Raw genomic sequence first — 26297 nt, 5'->3', positions numbered from 1 at the left:
TTCTTATGCGAATGTTACTAAGTCGGCTGTAAGTCGATTCTTGAAGAAAGAGATTATTTGTCGATATGGAATGCCTGAAAAGATCATATCAGACAATGCACTAAACTTGAACAACAAAACGATAGCAGAAGTTTGCAGTCAGTTCAGGATTAAGCATCATAACTCTTCGCCTTATCGCCCAAAGATGAATGGGGCAGTGGAAGCTGCTAACAAAAACATCAAGAAGATAGTGGGGAAAATTACTGAAACCTACAAAGACTGGCATGAGAAGTTACCATTTGCACTCTTAGCTTACCGAACGTCTGTTAGAACTTCTACCGGGGCAACTCTTTTCTCGTTGGTTTATGGGATGGAAGCAGTTTACCCGTTGAAGTGGAAATACCGTCTCTTCGAGTCTTGTCAGAGATAAAGTTGAATGAAGCTGAATGGATACAATCGCGATATGATCAGTTGAACTTGATTGAGGAAAAGAGGCTAAAGGCCATTCGTCATGGTCAGATGTATCAGAAACGAATGATGCAAGCTTATGACAAGAAAGTGTGACCAAGAGAATTCCATGAGGGGGATCTTGTGCTGAAAAAGATCCTCTCTATTCAGAAGGACTTTAGAGGAAAATGGATGCCAAATTGAAAAGGGCTGTATGTCGTGAAGAAGACCTTCTCTGGGGGTGCATTGATCTTAACGGAGATGGATGGGAAGAGTTTGCCCAATCCAGTGAATTCAGACTCAGTAAAAAAGTACTTTTTTTAAAGGAGAGAAGAATTCAGGGTGAAAATCTGTAAAGGGCGCCTTGTGACCAATGGGTTTTGAGTTGAAAACCCGAAAGGGCAGCTCAAATTTTGAAGAGCACATGGTAATCTTGCTATATCTAATTCAACAAAGAGTGAAGCGCGTTGCATATCGGGGCATCAACAACGTACTTTGGATTTTTTAAACACATGTTGAATTCAAGAAAGTCTTCATGGAGCTGGCATATAAACGCTTAAGCAGCGATATCTAGGGCATCTAACTTTTGTCCTGTTTGCTATCTTTAGATTCTTTTTCTTCTCAAAGATAGGCTTTCAGATTAATTTCCTTTGTATTTTTGACAATTTTATTCAAATCTAATTATTCTCAAGATTAAATTCATCTTCCATTATTCTTAAAGTATGTTGCATTAAAATAATGATAGATGAACTAAATAATTTTCACAAATGAAGTTTTGCTCATTACTCTGGAAATTTCTAGATAATACAAGAAACTAAAACAGAACAATTGTTTGAAGAATTCACGTAAGTGAGGTTTGAAAAAACTCGAGGAAATTCTTTCTTTAGTCTAAAATGATGATTGGACAAATCAAACGATTCGATCCTAAGAGAGGATCATCTTACAGACATTTTTGGTGGGTCATAGCATTTGAAGAATGGTACAAACCCACCGGCTGGGTAGGAATGATACTTCGAGAGAAATAAGGATAAACTTCGACGAAAAAATGAGTGGTGACGTCTGGAATAGGGGTCATATTCATAAACATTTTGCATTATAACAGGTTTAATTAGGAACATTTGACTCACTTCGATCATAGCATCCTAATCATTAGGCATGAACTCATACACATTATACAGGTTATGTCCTTCAAGGGACAATGAAGATTGATGCTCCTTAACCCCCTAAGTAGTAGGGTAACAGGCTAAAGCATATCAGATTTGGCTTTCAGGTGTTTACGCTGAAGCGGATCCAAGATGATTTAACATCTCTGTATTGTCAGAGAACAAATTGAAGAAACAAATTTGGAATCTCCATATTCGACGGAGAGCGGATCGAAGACATAGCAGATCTAACCTTCGAATGTTTTCACATTGAAGTAGATCCAAGATGATTTGGCATCCTTGCGTTGACAAGGAGCAGATCGAAGACATAGCAGATTTGGCTTTCACGTGTTTACGCTGAAGCAAATCTAAGATGATTTGGCATCTCTGTACTGTCAGAGAACAAATCGAAGAAACAGATTAGGCATCTCCATATTCGACGGAGAGCAGATCGAAGACATAGCAAATCTGACCTTCATTGAAGCAGATCCAAGATGATTTGGCATCTCTGTATTAGACAGGGAGCAGATCAAAGGCATAACAGATTGGACCTTCATTGAAGCAGATCCAAGATGATTTGGCATCTCTGTATTAGACAGGGAGCAGATCGAAGACATAGCAGATCTGACCTTCATGTGTTTACATCGAAGCAGATCCAAGATGACAGATTTGACATCTTTGTATTAGACGGCGAGCAAATCAGAGATAACAGATTTGGCATCTCTGTATTAGATGGGAAGCAGATTGAAGAAGTAGATTTGGCGTCTCTGTATTAGACGGGGAGCAGATCGAAGATAACAGATTTGGCGTCTCTGTATTAGACGAAGAGCAGATCAAAGATAGTAGATATCGCCTTTCTGAGTTGCAGTGAAGCAGATTGAAGCCGTCAAGAGGCCATTTAAAGAAGATCAAGGATCAAGAACTCAAGACTAGGCGAGCCCGGGCAAAATTGGTCCTTTTATAGTCTTTGCTCTATTCTTGTTACACAACAATAAGCAAAGAGGGGCAGCTGTAGACACTCAATTTTGCCCGGGCCCAGAAATAAGTCCAAAAACAAAAATAATAAACCCCCCCAAAAAAAAACGAAGTCCAAGTTCAGTCTAGAATTACAAATATAATTTGGCCCGATCAGAATGGCCTATTACTTGAAAAGATTTAAGGTCCATCTAAAAGCTTGACTCATATGGAAATATAATCTTCAATGATATGCAATCTTAGATATGATATGCAATCTTAGATATGATACAATCTTAGATATGATTGCAATCTTAGATATGATATGCAATCTTAGAAGATATGATTTTGTAATCTTAGAGATTTAATTTGTAGATACCTTTTAATCTTAACCGTTGATGTAATTGATCTGCATCTGAGATTGGATTTGAGGAGGTTCAACTATAAATAGAGGCCTCTCCCTTCATTGTAAACACACTGGAGTTTTGGGAAACAATAAAAATTTTTGAGAGCTTTCACTTTCTCTCCCTCTTACGTCCTTATTTTCTATAGTTTGTTCTTATTTTATTCTTTGTTCATCTTCATTTTCAACCCTTTTTATTTTGATTTAATCCATGTTTCCCAGATTTTTTTATATTTTAATTTTTTAATAATTTTAGCATCATATCAAACTCTTTCATTTTTAATAATTTTTTAGTATTACTCTTAGTAAATTATTTTTAAATTTTACTCAAATCATTATTTTAAAAAATCTATTTCATTTAATTGTCATATTTTATCCAAAATTTTTCTAAAATAAGGCAATGTTTTTCGTATTTAGGAATTCGGGAAATAGTACCCTAACATGTTGGATTGCGATTTCCCGTTTGTCTAAATGCCTAAAGTATCCTTCTAAATAGATTTTGTAAATCACGAGATGATTTCAATTACGAGAGTTTAAGAATATTGTGTCCTATTATGCTGGATGTGATGTTTGTATTCTTTTGGAGCTAAGGAATCTCGATTTTTTAACTTAAATTATTTCGGTTTTAAAAAAGGGATCCTATTTTTAAATCCTTTCAAAATTTTGACATTAAGATAGAAAACTATTCAATTTGGTACCGATATTGGGCATTGCGAGGGTACTAATCCTTCCTCGTACGTAACCGACTCTCGAACTTGTTTTCTTAATTTTCGTAGACCAAAACGTTTTATATAAGGTGATCCAATCACACCTAAAAAGGTTGGTGGCGACTCCCGTTTTCGATTTTCAAAAGTCGATCCCCATTTTTCAAACATCTCTTTAAAAAATGGTTTCGACACCAACATCACTCATTTGGCCAAATATACAAGATCAAATACAATATCACATATGTGCTTACCTATAAGGTCGAATATGCAAGATCAAATTTAATATCACATGTGTGCTTACCTATATGGCCGAATATACAAATTCAAATATATTATCACATTTGTGCATACCTTCATGGCAGAATATACAAGGTCATTTAGCTCAATTTTACTTGCTCAATTCCCACATCAACTTGAAATCTTATAGGCATAGGCTTGAAAGTAAATCACCGGCATAAAACCTACTAGGCATAAGCCTGAATCACACACCGGCACAAGGCATGCTAGACTCAAGGTCTGATCTTTATTCACCGGCAATAAGCCTGATTACATTCACCAACACAAGGCTTGCTAGGCTCAAAGCCCGAATATCACTATTAGAAGCTGTTTCGTACACAATTCATATAACAAAAACTTCAGATATTCCATATAGATCATACGACTTTCAAATGATATAACTCAATCGAATTAAATTCAAATACAATATTTCTATGCTCAAACACATTCGGCTAGCTCTTTTATAAATCTATAGATTCCAAAAAAGCATATTAAACCAAGTTACTTTCAATATAAATGATGTTTAATTACTTAAAGACTTACCTCGGATATCGACGAACGTTATAAATCGGCTATTCGACTATTTTTGCTTTTCCCCGATCGAAGTCCGATTTCTTTTGTTCTTGATCTATATAATTTCAAATTAACCTCATTTAAACACAATTTCACTCAATTTAATCCAACAACACTTAAATGGGCAAATTACTATTTTACCCCTGATATTTCATACTTTTACAAATTAGTCCCAATTGCATAAAACACAAAATACACAAAATCTTCATTCAACATGCTAAGGCCGAATTTTCATCTAACATATATAAATACACACATTTCATTTATTTTTCCTTTTAGTCCCTCAATTTATTATTTCTGCAATTTAATCCTAATTACTCAAAATCTTCAAAAACTCCAATACAAAACATATTAATCTAAACAATATCTTTAATATTTCATCATCAAACATCACAAAACACAAATATTCATCAATGGCATAACTAAAGTATTCATTAAAATAAAAAATTCAAGTATGGGTCAGATAGTATTCGAAGCAACGATCTCAAAAACGTAAAAATTATCAAAAACCGAGCTAGAACTTACCTTGAATCAAGCTTGAGAATGGTCGAACCTAAGCTTTGCCTATTTCTTCTTCTTTTCTTTAATTTCGGCAAGAACTATGTATTATGAAAGCTTATTTTTAATTTTATGTTTTATTATAACTTATTATATTAACCATTTTACCTAAATAACCTTTGTAATAAAATAATAAACCATAATATAATAAGGCCACTACCGTTCAAAACATTTAAATATGGTTAAATTGTCACTTAAATGCTTCAACTTACAAAGCCATTAACAATTTGGCCCTTATGCTATTAACTATCAAGTTTTCAATTTATGCGATTAAGCCATTTTTATTAAATTAAGCACACAAACAATCAAATTTTCGTACGAAACTTTAACACATGCAAATTCTCATATAATAAACATGAAAAAAATAATATTTAACTATTTTTCTAACTCGGATACGTGGTCCTAAAAACACCGTTCTGAATAGGGTCTAAATCGGGCTGTTACAACTCTCCCCCCTTAGGGATTTTTGTCCCCGAAAATCTTACCGGTGAATAGGTTTAGATAACGCTCTTTCATTGTATCCACTGGCTCCCATATTGCTTCCTTAACACCGTGCTTATGCCACAGTACTTTAACTAACGGAATCGTCTTATTTCGTAATTCTTTAATCTCGTGAGCTAGAATACGAATCGGTTCTTCCTTGTACGTCATATCGGGCTTAATTTCAACTTCAGTTGGACTAATCACATGTGAAAGATCAGATTGATAACTACGAAGAATTGAAACATGAAATACATTGTGAATCTTTTCTAGTTCTGGTGGTAACAACAGTCTATAAGCAACCGGCTCGATACGCTCTATAACATCATACGGCCCAATAAATCTTACACTTAATTTGCCTTTACGACCGAATCTAAGTATTTTCTTCCATGGTGAGACTTTCAAAAATACTTTATTCGCGATCTGAAACTCTATATCTTTTCATTTCAAGTCTGCATACGATTTCTGACGATTTGATGCTGCTTTTAGACTTTCACGCATCATTTTCACTTTCTATTCGGTTTCTCTGATCAAATCAACCCTGTGTATCTTATTTTCACTGAGCTCAGTCCAATACAATGGTGTACGACATTTATGACCGTATAAAGCCTCGTAAGGTGTCATTTTAATACTCGATTGAAAGCTGTTATTATACACAAATTCAATTAGAGGTAGATATCGTTCGCATGTACCTTCAAACTCAAGAATGCAACATCTCAACATATCTTCGAGTATTTGAATGATTCGCTCGGACTGACCATCTGTCTGGGGATGAAAAATAGTGCTAAAATGCAGTTTAGTACCTAGTGCATCTTGCAGTTTCTTCCAAAACCGCGATGTAAACCTTAGATCTTTATCCGACATAATAGAAATAGGTACTCCATGTAGTCTCACAATCTAAGAAACATATAACTCAGCAAGTTTATCTAGCGAATAATCTGTTCAAACTGGAACAAAGTGAGCCGATTTAGTCAATCTATCGACAATAACCCAGATTGCATCTTTCTTGCTCGGTGTCATTGGTAAATCGGATACAAAATCCATTGTGACTCTATCCCATTTCCATTCAGGTATCATGTTCGGTTGTAGCAATCCAGAAGGTACCTGATGTTCGGCTTTTACTTGCTGACAGACTAAACATTTCGATACAAAGTTAGAAATGTCTCGTTTCATACCTTGCCACCAATAGTGCTGTTTCAGATCATTAAACATCTTCGTACTACTCGGGTGAACAGATAGCCGACTGTTATGAGCTTTGTTAAAAATCATCTGAATCAACTCTGTACTTCTCGGAACGTATATTCGGTTTCTAAATCGTAAACATCCCTCAGCATCCACTTGAAATTCTGAATCAACGTTCGAATCACTTTGAGCCCGCTTTACTATCAAATCATTATCAACCTTCTGAGCTTCACAAATCTGCTAAATAAATAATGGTCTTGCTTTTAACTCGGCTATTACCGTACTATCATTTGACATAACCATATGTGCATTCATTGCACGCAAAGCAAACAGAGATTTTCAACTTAAAGCATCAGTAACAACATTAGCCTTTCCCGGATAATAATCAATCACTAGCTCGTAATCTTTTAGCAACTTCAACCATCGACGTTGTCTCAAATTCAGATCCTTCTGAGTCATCAAGTACTTCAGACTTTTATGATTGGAATAAACATGACATTTTTCACTGAACAAATAGTGGTGCCATATTTTCAACGCAAATACAATAGCTGCCAACTCTAGGTCGTGTGTCGGATAATTCTTTTCATATGATTTTAACTGTCTCGAAGCATAAGCTATGACTTTGCCTTCTTGCATCAAAACACAGCCCAAACCATTTAAAGATGCATCACTATGGATAACAAATTCTTTACCTGATTCTGGCTGAATTAACACTAGAGCTTCGGTCAAAAGAGCTTTCAACTGATCAAAACTTTTCTGGCACTTTTCTGACCATTCAAACTTAACATCTTTCTACAGCAACTTCATCATCGGGGTTGCAATCATAGAGAAACCTTTCACAAACCGTCTATAGTAACCAGCAAGTCCTAGGAAGCTTCTGACTTCAGAAATGTTTCTCGGAGGTTTCTAGTCAAGTATTGCTGAAATTTTGCTCGGATCCTCCGAATGCCTGATGCTGAAACAACATGTCCCAGAAAGCTAACTTCGCGTAACCAGAACTCACATTTACTAAACTTCTCATACAACTGTTTTTCTCTCAAAGTCTGTAACACAAGTCTCAAATACTCGGTATGTTCGGTTTTATCATGGGAGTAGATCAATATATCATTAATGAACAGAACTACAAATTAATTTAAATACTGCCTGAAGATTCGATTCATCAAATCCATAAAAACAGCAGGTGCATTAGTAAGTCTGAACGGTATAACCAAAAACTCATAATGTCTGTACCATATTCGGAAGGCAGTTTTTGGCACATTAGAGTCTTTAACTCGCAACTAATAGTAGCCGGACCTCAAATCTATCTTCGAAAACACTTTAGCCCTTTTCAGCTGATCAAACAACTCATCAATCCGTGACAAAGGATACTTAATTCTTTATAGTCACCTTATTGAACTGTCTATAATCGATGCACATTCTCATAGTTCCGTCTTTCTTTTTCACAAATAAAACTGGTGCACCCTAAGGAGAGAAACTCGGTCGCGCGAAACCTCTATCTGTCAACTCTTGCAACTGAGCTTTCAATTCTTTTAGTTCAGTAGGTGTCATTCGGTATGAAGCTATTGAAATTGGATTCGCCCCTGGTACTAACTCAATACCAAACTCTACCTCTCAGACAGGTGGCAAACCCAGTAATTCTTCAGGAAACACATCCGGATACTCTCACACAACTGATACGGATTCAATCTTCTTTTCAGCCACTTTACTATCAAGCACAGAAGCAAAGTAAGCTTCACAACCTTTTCTCACATACTTTCGAGCTAACATCGAAGATATTACTACTGATAAACCACTCAGATCATTAGATTCAATCCGAATAATCTTGTCGTTCTGGCACCTCAAATCAATAGCCTTTCGTTTACAATTAACAACAACATCGTGCAAAGTCAGCCAATCCATACCCAAAATTATATCGAACTCGTCGAAAGGTAACAACATCAAATCAACCGGAAAGCATGAATCTCGAATCATCAATGGGTAATTTTTACATACTTTATCAACCAGAACACACCGGCCTAAGGGGTTCGATACTCGAATCACAAACTCAGTAGACTCAACAGGCAAAGTCTTACTGGATACTAATGTTTCACACACATAAGAATGAGTCGAACCAGGATCAATCAATGCAATAACACTAGTATCATAAAGAGTGAAAGTACCAATAATAACATCTGAGGAAGAAGCGTCCTCGCGAGCGCGTATAGCATATGCTCTGGCAGGTGGACTAGCCTCAGATCGAACTACTGAATCTTTCGTCCCTCTCTGACTGCCACTCACATTACCCAAATGCCTGGGTGATTTGCCTCGTACTGACATGTTACTCAGTCTCGCATTCTAAACAGTGTTTTTCTCGACTAACATCGGGTAATCTCGGATAAAATGATCCATCGATCCACATTTAAAACAAGATTGATCATGCAATCTACAATTTTCGAAATGCCATTTACCACAATGCTTAAATTTGAGTCTGTTCTGCCGATCATTACCAGCACTAACAATCGAAGTGGCTCGTGAACTCACAGGAGGTCGATCTCGATCTCGTCTAGAAAAGTCCGAAGTAGCTTTAAATCGACTAGAATCATCTCTGAACTTCTTCGATTCTGTGTGAAAAGTCTTACTCATTGATCTCTTACGGGAATCTCTGGTTTCAAAATCAGCTTTTTTTTTTTTCCCGAGTTCTTTGGCTTTGCAAGCTCGTTCAACAAGTACCATGAACTCTTTGATTTCAAGTATACCAACCAGTAATTTAATGTCTTCATTCAAACCGTCTTCAAATATTTTACACATGATAGCTTCAATTGAAACATATTCATGAGCATATCGACCTAATCTCACAAATTTCCATTCATACTCAGTTACGGTCATACGACCCTGTTTCAATTCCAAAAATTCTTTGCATTTCTAATCGATAAATCTCTGACTGATGTATTTCTTATGGAACTCAGTCTGAAAGAATTCCCAGGTCACTTTCTCTTTTGGGACCACCGATACTAGTGTATTCCACCAATGATATACGGTGTCTCGTAATAAAGATATGGCACACTTTAAACATTCATCCGGAATACAAGATAGCTCGTGTAACACCCCTTGCCCTCATCCGACGCCGGGACGGGGTTCGAGGTGCTACCTGACTTTTACTAACACTTCCATACTAAACAGGGCCATGAAATCTCAAATAATTAAAAACTTTTCTTTTCACATGCAATCATCCCTTATGCGAGCTTACGAGGCCCAATACATGCATTCAGGCGGTTCGGGACCCAATCGAGAACTCATGAAAACTTAGAAAAATCTCTTGCGTTAAGGCTTCACACGCCCATGTGCTCGGTAGTGTGGCGTAAATAGGCTAATTATCAAGCCTTTTGTCACTCTCACACCACATGCATAGATACATACTTATCCAATAACATACAACGTGGCATAAATGAGCTCTTAAACATCTACAAACATGTTATGCTCAAGTTATTTTCTTATGCACTAAATATTATAGAATTTGCCCATATCATTACCACATACTAGACATAACTATCATTACATCACAAACCATTCATGAAGCATTATTAACTATTTACCAATCACTTAATCTCGCATTAGTTACTAGCTCATCAATGAATCTCAATTCAATCTCTAGGCATACATGTTGTAAGCCACATCACAAGAGATAATAACATACATGCATAAGAATAATCATATGGGCCCATAATGTCTTTAGCCGACATAGGCCAATTTACATGACTAATACTACCTTAATAACAAGCCAATGCCTTTGGCTAAATCATAATATTACATACTCACATTAAAACCCTATACATGCCATAGACTCGATTCACTTGAGTTTACTTACTCGATAACGTTAACTCGATAGGGTGATAATATCTCCGACGGACCTCCAACCCGAGCTAACACGAAACTCTAGAAAACATGGGAAAGAAGGGGGTAAGCTTTCACTTAGTAAGTTCATATGAAAACAATAAGCAACTCATTAACTTGTTTTATCAATGTTTACAACATATTTTCAAGTTTACTACAAGCTGTCTTTCTAAGCAACGGTCACTAAATTATTTATATTTGGAGCTACGAAACTCCGAATTAAGTTCCGTTAATTTTTCCTGAAACTAGACTTATTTTCCTTTCTTCCATAAAATTTCCAGAATTTTTGGTTAAGCCAAATAGTATAGTTTATTAGTTAAAGTCTCCCCTGTTTGTGGTATGACCACTCGACCCTGTGCACTACAAACCGAATTTCTCCTGTGCAAAATTCCAACAACCATGCCGTTTATTTCCTATAAAATAGACTCAATAAGGAATCCATTCATGTAAGGTATAACTCTTAATAATTTTTGTACAATTTTGGTGAATTTCTAAAGTTAGAACAGGGATCTCGAATTCATTCAGACCTGTTTCACAAGAATTCAAATATCAAACAATATGGAATTCTTTTTCTTCCTCTGTTTCTTTCATGTGAAAATAGACTCATTAAGATTTAATCCTATATTTTATTCTGCCTCTAACTCATTTTCCACTATTTTTAGTGTATTTTCAAAGTTACACTACTGCAGTAACTCAAATCATCAAGGCTAAATTACTCATTCATGATCATTGTTCATAATATTAATACAACACCATTTTATCCATCATGGTAAGAACACATATTATGCATCATAGATCATCACATATCAAGGCATTCTCATAGGATTAGTATACATACTTGCACAACTCGTAACATAACTCGAGTGCATACTCACCAATGACTTACCTCATTGAGACCATCATTAACTCTTTCCTTGGATTGCCCGTTGAACACTTGGAATACTAATTAGATACTCGGAAAAGCCTTTGCACATAAGTGCCTCAATTGTAGCTAAAGCTACCTCATATCTCATGACATTTCAATGCTCACTCTCGAGCTAGTCATCTAGACTCATAATTTCCTAGTGACATGTCACTCGTATCCTATTCTATTCCTAAGGTTCAAACGGGATTTTTCCTCGTCTATTAAGGCTTTGTCTTATCATATTTCTATTAATTACATACACATTAATATCTGTACAATTCATGTAATGATAACATTTAAATACATGTATAGCATGGTATTGTTTACATACGAACTTACCTCGATACCACAAATGTGAAAAGGACATACTCGTCCATAAATTGATTTCTTTCCGTTCTAGGTCCAAGTCTCAATTTTCATCATCTATATAAGCCATAAAAGCTTGGCCGAATGGAGCTCATCCATGGCTGCTATTTTCTGTTCTTTCCCACGGTTGAAGAAGAAAGAATGAAAAAAAATGATAGCTTTTATCATTTGTCTTATTAGGTTATTTTAATTAATTTACAAAATTACCTTTTATTTCAACCAAATTTCAAAATACCAAACAAATATCCATTCACTAACTTATTAAAGGAATAATTGTCACATAAGGACTTTCAATTTAAAACTCATAACAATTAGGCACCTCATATATAAAGAACTCAACTTTTGCATTTTTTATAATTTAGTCCTTTTGACTAAATTGAGTGCTCAATCGTCAAAATTTTCGAATGAAATTTTTACGAAATATTTTCATAAATTTATAGACTATAAAAATATAATAAAAATAAATTATTTTTTTTCTCGTCGGGTTTGTGGTCCCGAAACCACTGTTCCGACTAGACCCAAAATCGGGCTATTACAGCTCGTCAAACACATGGATAGTATTATCAAGCCACAACTCAGTCTGCTCAGCATCATAATCATCATTAGGTTTAAACTCTTCAGCCCTGTGTTTTCTGATTTTATTTACATGAGGCCTTTTAAATCTCATTGGATCAATCATCGGAGGTACCGTAGGTATTGGAGATGGATTATTCGGGGGTGGAGTTTGTTGTGTAGCCGGGTTAGTTTGGATATATTGAGTGAACCACTCATTCATCATTTGATAGAAGTCTTGTTTAGCCTCCTCCTCATGGCTACTCAAGATAGGTCGAGATTCAACTGGCACTGTCCCTTACACGGGAGCAGGCGCTACACTCTCGACATCATCAGCTACAGCTCTGTCGGGATCCATTTACTATACGAAAACACATTTTCAATTGTCAGAAGTCATCACACTATCGCAACAAATATTATGGCATGTATAGCTAGACTCACACATGCTACGTTAGTCTTAAAATTGACTAAACCATAGCTCTGATACCAATAAAATATAACACCCCTAACCATAACCGTCGCCGGAATAGGTTAAGAGGTATTATCGGACTCATAACACAGATCAGAACCATTAAATATCAAAGATCCTTTCATTTCAATAAACATAGATCAATCATATCGAGATGAGCTTAAAACGATCATATGAAGTCTAAACATGCTTTCAAGATCAATTCAATAACATATAAAAGTTTCAAAACTTATAAAAAAATTTCTTTAACTTTTAAAAGGTCACACGCCCGTGTGAATGGGCTGTGTGGCTCATACAGCTTAGACACGCCCGTGTGTCTAAACCGTGTCGAATCAGGGCATACATACTAACTTGCCACACAGCCACAAGACACGCCTGTGTGTCTTGCCCATGGTCGAATCTAACTTACAAATTGTAGGGTACCCCAAGGGACACACGACCGTGCAACATAACCGTGTGTCGCACACGACTGAGACACACGCCCGTGTCTCTTCCTGTGTGGATAAAAATAGGCTATTTGAATAACCAATTTGCCACCCTAAATTTGGATCAATCTACAAGCAAAGAAACAAACATATGTATACTACCATTTCAGCCAATTCTATGCCAAAACATAAGATAAGATCATACCAAAACATTTCCTTCCATACTTCATTCAATCTCAAGCTAACCTTACCAAAACTTACCAGCTAAAACATACCACAATTGCATTTTAACATCACATATTATATACCATTATTAAGTTATAAGTTCAAATATAAAATAGCCAAATTACATGGCTAAATATATATACATCACAAAACATAATTGCATAACTACTAGCCTATACATGCCATAAGTTCGAAATAAGACTTTTAAAAGTACCGAAGGTTGACGATAGTGTGAATGACTTCACTGACAATCCCCGAGATTATAACTTGAATCCAAAATCTATAAAACAGAATAAACACAATACACAGAGTAAGCTAACTTCGCTTAGTAAGTCATAAGAAAATAAACATTTCACTAATAATATCAACTTAATTAAACTAAACCAAACATCATTATATATCCAAATATACTTCCACACATTTACACAAACTCACAAAACAAAATTAAACTTCGTATACCAACATCACTCATTTGGCCAAATATACAAGATCAAATACAATATCACATATGTGCTTACCTATAAGATCGAATATGCAAGATCAAATTTAATATCACATATGTGCTTACCTATATGGCCGAATATACAAATTCAAATATAATATCACATTTGTGCATACCTTCATGGCTGAATATACAAGGTCATTTAGCTCAATTTTACTTGCTCAATTCCCACATCAACTTGAAATCTTATAGGCATAGGCTTGAAAGTAAATCACCGGCATAAAACCTACTAGGCATAAGCCTGTTAGGCATAAAGCCTGATTTTTATTCAGCAGCAATAAGCCTGTTAGGCATAAAGCCTGTTAGGCATAAAGCCTGATTACATTCACCAGCACAAGGCTTGCTACGCTCAAAACTCGAATATCACTATTATAAGCTGTTTCGTACACAATTCATATAACAAAAACTTCAGATATTTCATATAGATCATACGACTTTCAAATGATATAACTCAATCGAATTAAATTCCAATACAATATTTCTATGCTCAAACACATTCGGCTAGCTCTTTTATAAATCTATAGATTCCAAAAAAGCATATTAAACCAAGTTGCTTTCAATATAAATGATGTTTAATTACTTAAAGACATACCTCGGATATCGACGAACGTTATAAATCGGCTATTCGACTATTTTTGCTTTTCCTCGATCCAAGTCTGATTTCTTTTGTTCTTGATCTATATAATTTCAAATTAACCTCATTTAAACACAATTTCACTCAATTTGATCCAACAAAACTTAAATAGGAAAATTACTATTTTACCCCTGATATTTCATACTCTTACATATTAGTTCTAATTGCATAAAATACAAAATACACAAAATCTTCATTCAACATGCTAAGGCCGAATTTTCATCTAATACATATAAATACACACATTTCATTTATTTTTCATTTTAGTCCCTCAATTTATTATTTTTTCAATTTAGTCCTAATTACTCAAAATATTAAAAAACTCCAATACAAAACATATTAATCTAAAACATATCTTTAATATTTCATCATCAAACATCACAAAACACAAAAATTCATCAATGGCATAACTCAAAATATTCATCAAAATAAAAAATTCAAGTATGGGTCGGATAGTATTCGAAGCAACGATCTCAGAAACGTAAAAATTATCAAAAACCGAGCTAGAACTTACCTTGAATCAAGCTTGAGAATGGTCGAACCTAAGCTTTGTCTATTTCTTCTTCTTTTCTTTAATTTCGGCAAGAACTATGTATTATGAAAGCTTATTTTTAATTTTATGTTTTATTATAACTTATTATATTAACCATTTTACCTAAATAACCTTTGTAATAAAATAATAAACCATAATATAATAAGGCCACTACCGTTCAAAACATTTAAATATGGTTAAATTGTCACTTAAATGCTTCAACTTACAAAGCCATTAACAATTTGGCCCTTATGCTATTAACTATCAAGTTTTCAATTTATGCGATTAAGCCATTTTTATTAAATTAAGCACACAAACAATCGAATTTTCGTACGAAACTTTAACACATGCAAATTCTCATATAATAAACATGAAAAAAAATAATATTTAACTATTTTTCTAACTTGGATACGTGGTCCTAAAAACACCGTTCTGAATAGGGTCTAAATCGGGCTGTTACATCCACACGGGTAATCCACACGCCCGTGTAAGACACATGGGCAGACCACACGCCCGTGCGTCATGGTCGTGTCGAATTAAAACCATATCATAATTGCACACAGCCTGAGCACCATCACACGGGTGTGCTACACGACTGTGTCCCTGTCGAGACCTATTTTAATTCTACTCAGAAAAGGCTAATTTTGGGCTATTTTGGGCATTCCAAAGTCTATTTAAACACACGAGGGGAGGATCTATGGGGGACACAGAGTAGAACATAGGAATTACTTGAAGAAAACCAACGAATTTAGCTCAGAAGCAGGATCTCCTTCAAGACTGAAGATCTCCCTTCAATTTCTCTCGAAGTTTTTGAGTTTCTTTATGTTTTGTTATTTTCCTATTTTTGAGATGTTTTCCTACTATATTATAAACTAAACTCCCTAAATAACTAGAGAGGATGAAACCTAAGATAGATCTTATTATTTAATATTCTGAATTTAATGATAAATACTTGTTCTTGTTCTTAATTATGTTTTCTTAATTCTTGTTTTAATATTTTCAGGATATTAATTCAAATTGATGTGCTTATTCAGTGGAGCAAAAGTCCCTGTTTAAGAGTACATCCACCATAATTAAGCTGAGTTGCATGCAACCCTAGAAATAGGGTGACATAAATCTACCAGATTAGAGTCAAATCTAATGAGGGAATTCATAGATCGAGTTAATGCGACAATAGGGGTTTTAATTAGAAAGAATTTTCAATTAATCAACCTAGAGTCAATTGTTCTTATCTCGAAAGAGATATTTTCATAATTTAGGGATTTCTACGGATCAAGGCAAGTGAATAAATCGTTTGATTCAGAGTTTGAATAATAAGTGAAGTCTAGGTGGATTCTTCTTTGGGTATTGTCTTTATTATTGGTTTATTCGATTATTTTCTTCACTCTCTGTGGTGTTTAGTAGTTAATTAGTTAGTTAATTTTAGATTAAAACGAATCCCTTATATTTTAGGTTAAATAATAGAAAGAAAGTTAATACTAGTACTTTTAGTCCTTGTGGATACGATATTCTGGACTCACCATAATTATACTACCACTCGATAGTTGCGCTTGCCTTAGTCGTGATCGTAGTCTAGTTTATTGTTTCATAAAATGATCATCACTAATCGGACAAAAACCTTCTCCATGCCCTAGAAAAAAAAGAATAATGACAGTTTTTTGTACTGAAAAGTCACATATATTAATTGGTTTGAGCAAATTGCTATTCGTTTATTTCTTTTCAATGGCCTTCTAATATCCAACCTTACTTGTATACGCATATATATTTTAATACTTCTTGTAACTGACCCTGCGTCGTATTACATAAATTGTCCTATAAAATTTCCAAATTGGCGTGCCATTCTTTTCGACATAAGCCTCATCGGTAAGTTATGTACTTGAACCCTGAACTTTAAAAATACCAACGGAACTTGTAAAGATCTTCCCCTTGATTTAGCTAATGAAATAAAATAAGATGCCTATTGAAAAACCATGGTGTTCCTTGAAGAACCCTATTTAGGTCTTACTCATGATAAGATCGAAACAAACTTCTCTTTTCACTGATGTTTGTGATAGTAATACCACCCAATGGATGCCAAAGTTTTGCTAAAGTGTTCTCCATTGAATGAAAGTGAACCATGCTTTCTATTAGAACCCTTCCAACCAAACATAATTTGTACTCGTCTTCCACTTCCTCGATCTCTTCTTGATTTTGCAACAAATCGTCTTCATCATCTGACAAATTAAGGCTAGCCAGTTTGTCTTCCATATTTCTTTTGATTTACCCTCCTATCACTCTCCCATATCTTAAGCACACATCGCAAAAAGGATAAAAACATAAAAGAAACTAGAAACCCTAGATATCTTGCCAAGGTAGCAGATAGAGAAAAACTCTAGCCAAGGCGGCAGACTCAATTTCAAATTTTTTTAGTGTATGGTAGAATTTAAATAAAATAATAATAATTGATTATTATTAAAGTTATATAGTTAAAAACTAAAAAATATTTTGTTAATATAAAGTATAACCTTATGACTTAAGGGGACGAAATACATGAAATACAATTTGGTCAAGGGGGTGAATGTTATACAATGTGGACACCAAATCTAAAATACATAATAATTTATACATAAAATTCAAAATTTTGAAAATTCCAAGGGAGGCGTCCTCTCCCTGCGCCCCCTAGATCCATCCTTGAGGAGGATAATGCGCTTCGACTCACTCAAACCCACGTCCTTCCATATTGACAACAATACTCATATCAATCTATCTAAGACTTAATTGACATTGACGAAGAGATTTTAAAACACAATTTGAAAGCTGAGAAGCAAACGAATGTCTAAAATATACAAAGTGAATCCTCAAGCCTAAAAGAAATGTCTCGCAATAAGATTTTATTAATCAAAACTCAATGTTTAACCATTCAACCAGACATGTATTTATAAGCACAACTCCTTACCTAAAACTAGTGAGTAAACACCCTAATAATAATTGAAATCATTTTAATGTGCATATATTCTAACACCTTATTTTTATGTGCTTAAAAGCCATTAAGAAACAAGGGTGAATGCAAATAAAAAGGTGATATTATATTTTTTGATCTTCTTAATAACTAGCAATTCAATTTAACCTTTTTAGCATATAATTTTTAATTTTGCTTTGTCTTCCCAATCAACAATTTATACTTTATCTCAACTCTCCAACCAACAATTTCTAAATAATAATCACACTAGCAATAATAGTTTTCCAATTAAAAATACTATATTTCTAATTAATATTCAAGAAATTCAAGACTAATTCCTTCAAGAATTTATATGAGTTAACCTCTAAAAATTAGTACCAATTAAGATGTTTGAAATCTCATATAAAATTAATATTCCAAAATCATTCAATCAATAGAAAAACTAAATCTTGCATAAAAATCTTAATTTATCAAAAAAAACTACAATCGTAATTTGTAGAGATTAATCAATAAAGCTTGAAAAGAAAAGAAGAGCGATTACCAATTAAGGAGACCGTTGAAAGTATTGAAAGATTGATCATCTTTATTGTAAAAATACTAGAGAGAGTATGGAAGAGAATAAGATAAATTTGAGAGAAGAGTAAAGAGTGTTAAAAAAAAAGAATTAAATATTTTTAGATTTTAGTAGATAAGAAAAATTCATTTTTATATAAAATATCTTTTATAAAATAATTATTTTTCAAAAATTTAATGAATAATTTTCAAATTTTGATAGGGTGAATTCATCAATTATTTAATTTTAAATATATATATTTTACTTCTTCTCCTCTGTCATTGCCCAATAATTACTGCATCATTAAATTTAATGATAACATGAGTCAAAAGATTTATTTAATTAATTTTCTCTATTGAAAAGCACTAGTATAAAATATTTGGAGCAATTTAAGAGGTTTTAAATCAAATTTTAGATACAGTAGCTAGTATGGTTTATCCATATTTCGCGTTGAGTTAATTGTTTGCTTATAGTAAATTATAAAGTAAAATTTTGAAAATTAAAACATACTTTTAAGTAAGATTTTTTGAACTAGATCGATGGTTAAACTAGCCAGATCATTGATTTATATAGTTTAATTGAATAAATCATTGAAAAAGAAAAAAAATATTTTAAAAAATAGTCCAATTGGTATTGAGCTTGGTTCAACCTGTCCTTACTAATTTGTGGGTCAACTGGTTTAATGTCTCTCTCCAAATCGATACCCTGACCGGTTCAGACAATTATGACTCTAAGGGTATGTTTGGTTGACTGTAATGGAATATGGCTGTAATTGAATAGAGCTGTAATCAGTAATTCAACTGTTTGGTTGAATGGAATGGAATAGAACTGTAATAGTATTTTTGCGTTTGATTGAATGGAATGATATTGTAATAGCATAAGGAAAAAAACTAAAATGACTAGAATACCCTTAGTAGAATTTTTTAGGTAAATGATTATTGTTATTGTTATTAATTTATAATAAGATTATTATTAAATATAATTTAATAAAGATAATAATATATAATTTAATAACATTCTTAATATAATTATTATTAAAATATGAATGAATAAAATCATAATATATAATATTAAAAATAATATATAACTATTTTATTATTTTTAAACTACAATGCATATTTAATGTGTTAGAATATCATTATCGAAACAAATAATTTAATTATCTTCTATAAATTAATCTTCCTATTTTATGGTATCATCTAAAGTTTCATTTGGACTATAATAACTTATGTCATTATCTTCCTATAAATTAATCCTAAATTTATGGTTTCAACTAAAGTTTCATTTGTTATTTACATAATTTTTATATAATTTTTTTATCTGTGTTATTATCTAAAATTGATAAATTGTATTAAACATGAATTTTTTATTAAAAAGAAAAGGCACAAAGCACCGAAAAGAAAAAGTGTTATCTTTTTATTTTTCTACTTGTCCACCATTGGTATTAGTATTGCTGAAACATTTGTATAAATAGTCTGAAATTTGGTACCAACATAATAAAATTATATAAATAGTTTGAAATTTTTATTTTTCTACTTATACATTGGTATTAGGATCACTGAAGCATCCAAAAGAAAAGGCACAAACATTTTATTTCTATATATTCAACACTCGAAATCTTGTGAAGTTGCAATATCTTTTCTATTTCCAAAGAGACCAATTGGGGACAATCCGAAATCTGATGTCAAAACTTAACCCATATTGCGATAAAGATTCCAACTCTTTCTAACCAAAGATGTCAAAATTTATTGAGTTTGCGAATCTCAACAATGCCTTCTCTGCTGAATCTCAACAATGCCTTCTCTGCTGAAATATCAAATTTTAAGTTTGTGTCAGACACTATGTAATGCAATTTAATCAACCATACTAATTATCCTTCAATATATATTAAATGAATATACTAAAGTAATGAAATAATAGTATAGTTAGAGAGGCTCCTTAAATCTTGCAAGCCCCAAGATAAATGTGAAAATGGATAAGATAGGATACATAAACATAACCCTAGCATTTGTATGCTGCAATTAAACAAGATATACTTACATATTTCCCGGGCCCTCAACGGCTGAAGTTGGCAGTAAAATAAAAGGTCGCGTGTAAATCTATTTACAAAAATCAACCTCATCCAAAATGTTGCCAAAGTAAAATAAAAAACCATTGCTTAAACAGCTAGAAAGATGAGATAATTAAACACGTTAACATACTAGAATAGAAATAAAATCACATTATCTTGCTGACATTCTAAAAAAATACAACTAGAATCAAGATTCTATAGAAGTAAAATATAAATCGAATCATACGAGCCAGAACTGTCTAGTCAAAGGGGCTTTCAAATTTAGGTAACGCTCCAAGAGCCTGAAAATTTTGAAATCCAATAAACCTAAAAGGAACTGCAAAACTTAACAATTTCATATTATTTTGGAAGGCAAAAACATATACAGATGGGTATTCTAGACAACCCAAAAGAACAATATTTTGTCACGAGGCAGAATTGAAGTTAAATATCTAGGTAACTATCATGATCTTTAAAGCCAATAAGATAACAACCTCAAGACATAGATTCAACTTCACATCAACCTCTAAAAATGGTTCAGACATATTTGTGTCCCAAGTAATATGGTTTATCATAGTAGCATGGTTATCTTCTATTCTTGTTCGCTATTTTATTTGTTTGTTATTATTATTGACTACAGATGCATGTAACTATATGTTCTTTCTAGCAACAGAAAACTGATAATAATTGATTCACCACACATGCCAAAAAGGAATGAAAAGTTAAATAGCAAAAATATAGAACCTCATATAGTTGCACGCTCTTGGACTCACTAAAGGTGTCATAAAAAGGCTTGCCCCAAGAATCGACCATAGCCTGACAATTCAGGAAAAGGAGTTAAAATGCATCATCAACAACAATAACCAGAAACAAGAGAAAAGAAAAGTTAGCAACCAACAACATATTTTGTTTATCATGTTTTTGCTGTTTTCATGATTGCAATTTAGTGCTAACCCCTCAATTGCCATGGAGTCGCTGATATGCCTCTTATCACAATTTTAAAGCAATGCACTATCTATTCAACATTCTCTTATCATGATAAAAATGAAGGATTTATAACTTCATTAAGAAATACATAAATTTAATCCAAAACAAACATAGAAAAAAGAAATCATACCTGAGAGTTTGCTCTAAATGATAGACAGACTAAAGATGCTTCAGGGACAACCAACTTGCTAGCATCAAAAACAATCAGCAGCTTTGATTTTCTACCATCAGAATATATAACATCCACGGCATGAAACTTCCTGGCTGCAATTCCGGGAATTAGAATCTTATTTACCAGTGCAATTTGCCAAGAAATAAAACTAACAATTAAAATGTTTACAGAAAGTAACATTAATTTTACTCAGAAATCAGTTGCTATTCAACTAATTTGAACAAATTTGCAAATGATATAGCCTATATGTATATAAAAAGAACAAATCAGTTAATACCTTACCACCATGTTGTTTTAGCTCAGACATATCATCAAAATATCCTCTATTCAATTCATCAGCACTGCCCTAAATCAAATTAAAACAATTATTTATATTAAATTTAATGGAAAAAAGAGCACGTAACAAAATTTCAATAAACAAACAAAGCTTAAACTTACAGTCTTGCTCGTTCTTTCTCGATTTTTTCCTTGCTTGCAAGCTGCACACACAAGACAAAAAGTTAAAAAGAACTATAACTTAAAAAATCAAATATTTTAGAGTTAAAAAGAGGGATAGGGAGGAATTACCGTGTAAATAACGAAGAAGCGAATGGATGATTTTGAAGCAAAATGTTGAGGAGGTTAAGGGGAAATCTTTGGGTCATGTCTTAGGAGGTATTGACAATTTGAAATCGAAGATGGTGCCCGGTTTATCACTCAGTTTACCGTCAACATTTTCGGTTTTCGATTTAGGTTTCAATTCCCCCTCTCAGAACCCTCTTGCTCTTTCCAACAATAGATGGGATTTTATAGATCAAGAAAAAGAAACGGAATAGAGGAAAAGAAAAACTCTATTGAGAGAAAGAAAAACAAAGCAGAAAAAAGGGGGCAGAAAATTTGGAAGAGAGGAATATGGAAGGAACAAAAGGAGAAAATGTTTTACCTGACCCTGCAATGAAGGATTGTCCGTCTGCTTTTTTCAGGTGAGAAAGTGGGAGAAGGGGAGAGGGCAAAGTGGGGAGCGTCTTTGAAAGGGAGCGTTTCCTTAAACACTGAATCAGTAATCGGTGCTGAGGAAACGGAATAGAAATAAGATAACTTCTTTGCATAGGCGCGTAATGAAATAAGCCCGTAATAGGGCATTCCATTGAAACCTAACAAGTGTTTAGGGTGGGCCCATGGAATAGGGTTGTAATGGCTATGCCATTACATTGAACCAAACATGCTGTAAGTTTTTATACTTTGTATAAATAAAATTTAGTCCTACTTTTATTTTTAATAATTTAATCTCTACGTTTTGGATTTATAAATTTATTTTCAAATTATATATAATCATTAACATTTTAATTGAAAAATTAACGATATTAACTATTTTAACTAATTAATTATATTATAAAATTATTAAACTAATTAATAATATTATAAAAATATAAAAATTAAATTAAATTAAAAAATATAATAATTAAATCTCAAATCATAACATAACAAAAATCCATTCAACCAAACATATAAATCAATTTAAGACACTGATTTCCAAAATAGGGATCGCATAAGACAAAACGTTGACAAATCATGAAATTTAATATATGCGAAAGAAGAAAGTCTATGGACTTTACTTTCGAAAAAAGGAAAGTTTTAAAATTTATTTATTTATTTATTATGATATTTGAACTATAGTTGTATTATACTTTCTACCACTATTGCTAATGGTTTTAAAAATAATAGTCAATCAAAACATGTCATATGTTCTCATTGACGATTAAAGTGTATGATAATGTGGCCGTTAACTATGTTAATCAGACCATAAAATGATAAAAGAATATTAAAAATAATAAATATATATTGTAAAGATTTTAAATTATCAAAAAATAATAAATATTGTAAAAAACTAAATATTGTTAAAAATATTTTAAAATTGTAAAAAGTTATTAAAAATTATTAAAAATAATAAAACATTATTTAAATTTTTAGAAAAATTATTCAAAACCATAAATAATTATTAAAAGTTGTAAATAATTAACAAATCAAATTCTTCTTCTTCTTCTTCAATTTTCTCTACAAATTCCAAAAGAATACAATGGGATTTTCTTGGCTATCATCTACTTCTTTTCTTGATTTATTTTAGTATTACTGTTTTCATATTCGCGGTCTTGAAACAAGAATAATATATTATTCGATTAAAATTGTAAAATCATTGAAAATTTGTGAAATTATTGATTAAATTCCACCTGTTCATAATTTTTAAATGATTCTACATTTTTAATAATTATTTGTAATTTTTTAATAATTTCTAAGTTTTTAATCATTTTAAAAAATTAATAACTTTTTACAATTTTAAAATATTTTAACAATATTTAATAATTATTTACAATTTTATATATATTTTAATATTCTTTTACGATTTTTAAGAAAATTTTTACAATATTTTGATTTGGTCAGCGGTCAATGGGGACAAATGGTGTGTTATGATTTATTTTTTTAACATTGTTAATGGTAGGAGCCAAAAAGTATAATAGAATTATAATTTTGGTACCAATGTGAGAAAATGGGTATAGTTGAAGGGCGGAACAGCCAAGGAAAAAAAAAAAAAAAGAAAGAAAGTCTGTGGACTGAAATCTATATTTCAGTTTTGGTAACCATGAAGATGAAGAGAATAAGACACATACTGAATCAAAACAATCATATTTAATTTGGTTGAGAGGGGGATAGTGGGATTCAGGCGTGATAAAAAAGAAGCTTTGCGGGTAAAATAATCACACACTTGGAGACACTTGCAGCCATATATAAAAGGTAAATAATGTCACAAGTGGCCTCAACCCACATTATAAATACCCACTTAAATCCTCATGCTCATCAATTCACAACTGCAAATTTTGCTTACGCTAGGCTTTCAAATCTTATCAATCATGCTGAAAACAATGGAACTCACTTTATTCCTTCTTTTCTTATTGGGTGCAGTTAGTATGGGTGGTGCCCATGGTGGTAGGAAACAGCTGACCTCTTCCGAGAGCGAGGACTCTAACGGTGCTAGTGGCGCAGCCCATGGACCTAACTGGGACTATAGTTGGGGATGGGGATCAAGCCCTGGAAGTGGATGGGGTTATGGTTCAGGCTCGGCTAGGTCACCTGCAGGGTTTGGAAGGGGTTTTGGATTTGGGTTCGGGTCTGGGTCAGGGTCAGGGTCAGGGTCAGGGTCGGGGTCGGGTTCCGGGTATGGTTATGGGACAGGAGATGACGGTGCTCATGGTGGTGGCTATGGAGCTGGAAGCGGAGAAGGCAACTCTGGCGGCAGCGGCTCCAGTGGTGGTTCAAGCACAAGCTGGTTCTCAAATAAAAAAGACCGGCATGGTTAAAGGAATTTGTAATTGTATGAGGAGTATGTATTATATAATACAGGGTGTCTATATGGCTTCGAGTCTGCTAAGTACAATATTACAATGTTAGTTTTATAAGCTAAATGCCATCTTTATTTTGTACCGATTATATAAATATATACTATTAGTTTTTCTCACATCTGCCTTATTGTCTTGATAATTCGTTTCATATTTAGCCACCTGAGCTACAATTTCTCAGCATCCAATAAAATATTAGGGGTGTGTTTCACCAAGTTTGTGGTTGGTTTCAAAAGATATAGTGAATAGCGTTCAATAATAAGTATGGTCATATTTTAAATTAGTCCCTAATCTTAAAATATTCTAAATAAGTTCCTAAACTATCAAATTTTTCTAATCAAGTTTTTCTATTAGTAATTCCGTTCGTCTAGTTGCAACTCATGTTAGTTTTTTTTTTTTTTTTATAAATAATAATTTATGTTATAATTAAATTTCTTTTAAGTGATTTATGTGCATTAATTTATAAAAAATATTTTAAATTTGATTTATTTCTTTATATAAAAATACATAAAACAAATAATAATCTCTTTACTAATTCAAATTAATTTTAGTAAATATTTTAATAAAATATATTCATTTATATTAATTTATTGTTATAAAATAAAAGAATAAATAAAGTGAAAACAGGAGATATAGGAGAGCACAAGAGAATAATGTATTTTTAATGATCATTTGAGTCATCTACAATGCTCTTCCAAAGTCTAATATTTATAGACATAACAAGAATAAATAATATAAAACCCTACTTTTAATGAACAATGGGATCCTAATGTATATCAAACTTCTTATCCTAATGGGCATTCACTTTATAATAATAAAATATTTATAACACTCTCCCTTGGATGTTCGTTGATAAATAATGTGCCTCGCTAAAACTTTACTAAGATAAAAACCATTTTTTTCTTAGTGAACGAAAAATAGTACGCTTATCTATAATATGCATAACATGTTGTCTCATTAAAAATCTTACCAGGAAAATCTAGTGGGACAAAACCTCAGTTATGTTGGAAAAATAGGTAAAGAAAACTATTTCTTATAGTTATAGC

The 26297-nt window shown here is 32.8% G+C and overlaps 2 protein-coding genes across 6 annotated transcripts in view; one reads left to right on the top strand and one right to left on the bottom strand.

Moving 5' to 3' along the window:
* The window catches only part of LOC108483019 (putative glycine-rich cell wall structural protein 1), a 44013-nt gene extending 18641 nt beyond the window's left edge, over nucleotides 1-25372 (top strand). For both annotated transcript variants that reach the window (XM_017786188.2, XM_017786190.2), the window contains one exon: nucleotides 24818-25372. In XM_017786188.2, the coding sequence (XP_017641677.1) occupies nucleotides 24818-25212 (395 nt within the window). In that variant the 3' untranslated portion in view covers nucleotides 25213-25372. The remainder of the gene's footprint in view (nucleotides 1-24817) is intronic.
* Nucleotides 20153-23011, bottom strand: LOC108483021 (uncharacterized). Of its 4 annotated transcripts, XM_017786194.2 has the most exons (7): nucleotides 22803-23011; nucleotides 22319-22359; nucleotides 22163-22226; nucleotides 21839-21972; nucleotides 21466-21537; nucleotides 20712-20770; nucleotides 20153-20477 (listed from the first exon to the last, which is right to left on the bottom strand). In XM_017786194.2, exons 1-7 carry the CDS (start codon nucleotides 23005-23007, stop codon nucleotides 20435-20437), a joined length of 618 nt encoding a protein of 205 aa, XP_017641683.2. In that variant the 5' UTR covers nucleotides 23008-23011; the 3' UTR covers nucleotides 20153-20434. The 4 variants fall into 4 exon arrangements, 2 of the variants coding, with proteins under 2 accessions (XP_017641683.2, XP_052883492.1); XM_053027532.1 differs by lacking the exon at nucleotides 20712-20770 and having other exon boundaries at nucleotides 22803-23010; XR_008282613.1 differs by lacking the exons at nucleotides 20153-20477; nucleotides 20712-20770; nucleotides 21466-21537 and having other exon boundaries at nucleotides 21838-21972; nucleotides 22158-22226; nucleotides 22448-23007.
* Nucleotides 25373-26297: the final 925 nt, after the last annotated feature.

This window comes from Gossypium arboreum, chromosome 1, assembly GCF_025698485.1.
Source record: "Gossypium arboreum isolate Shixiya-1 chromosome 1, ASM2569848v2, whole genome shotgun sequence".
NCBI classification, from domain to species: domain Eukaryota; kingdom Viridiplantae; phylum Streptophyta; class Magnoliopsida; order Malvales; family Malvaceae; genus Gossypium; species Gossypium arboreum.
This window is presented reverse-complemented; position numbering and strand designations above follow the sequence as displayed.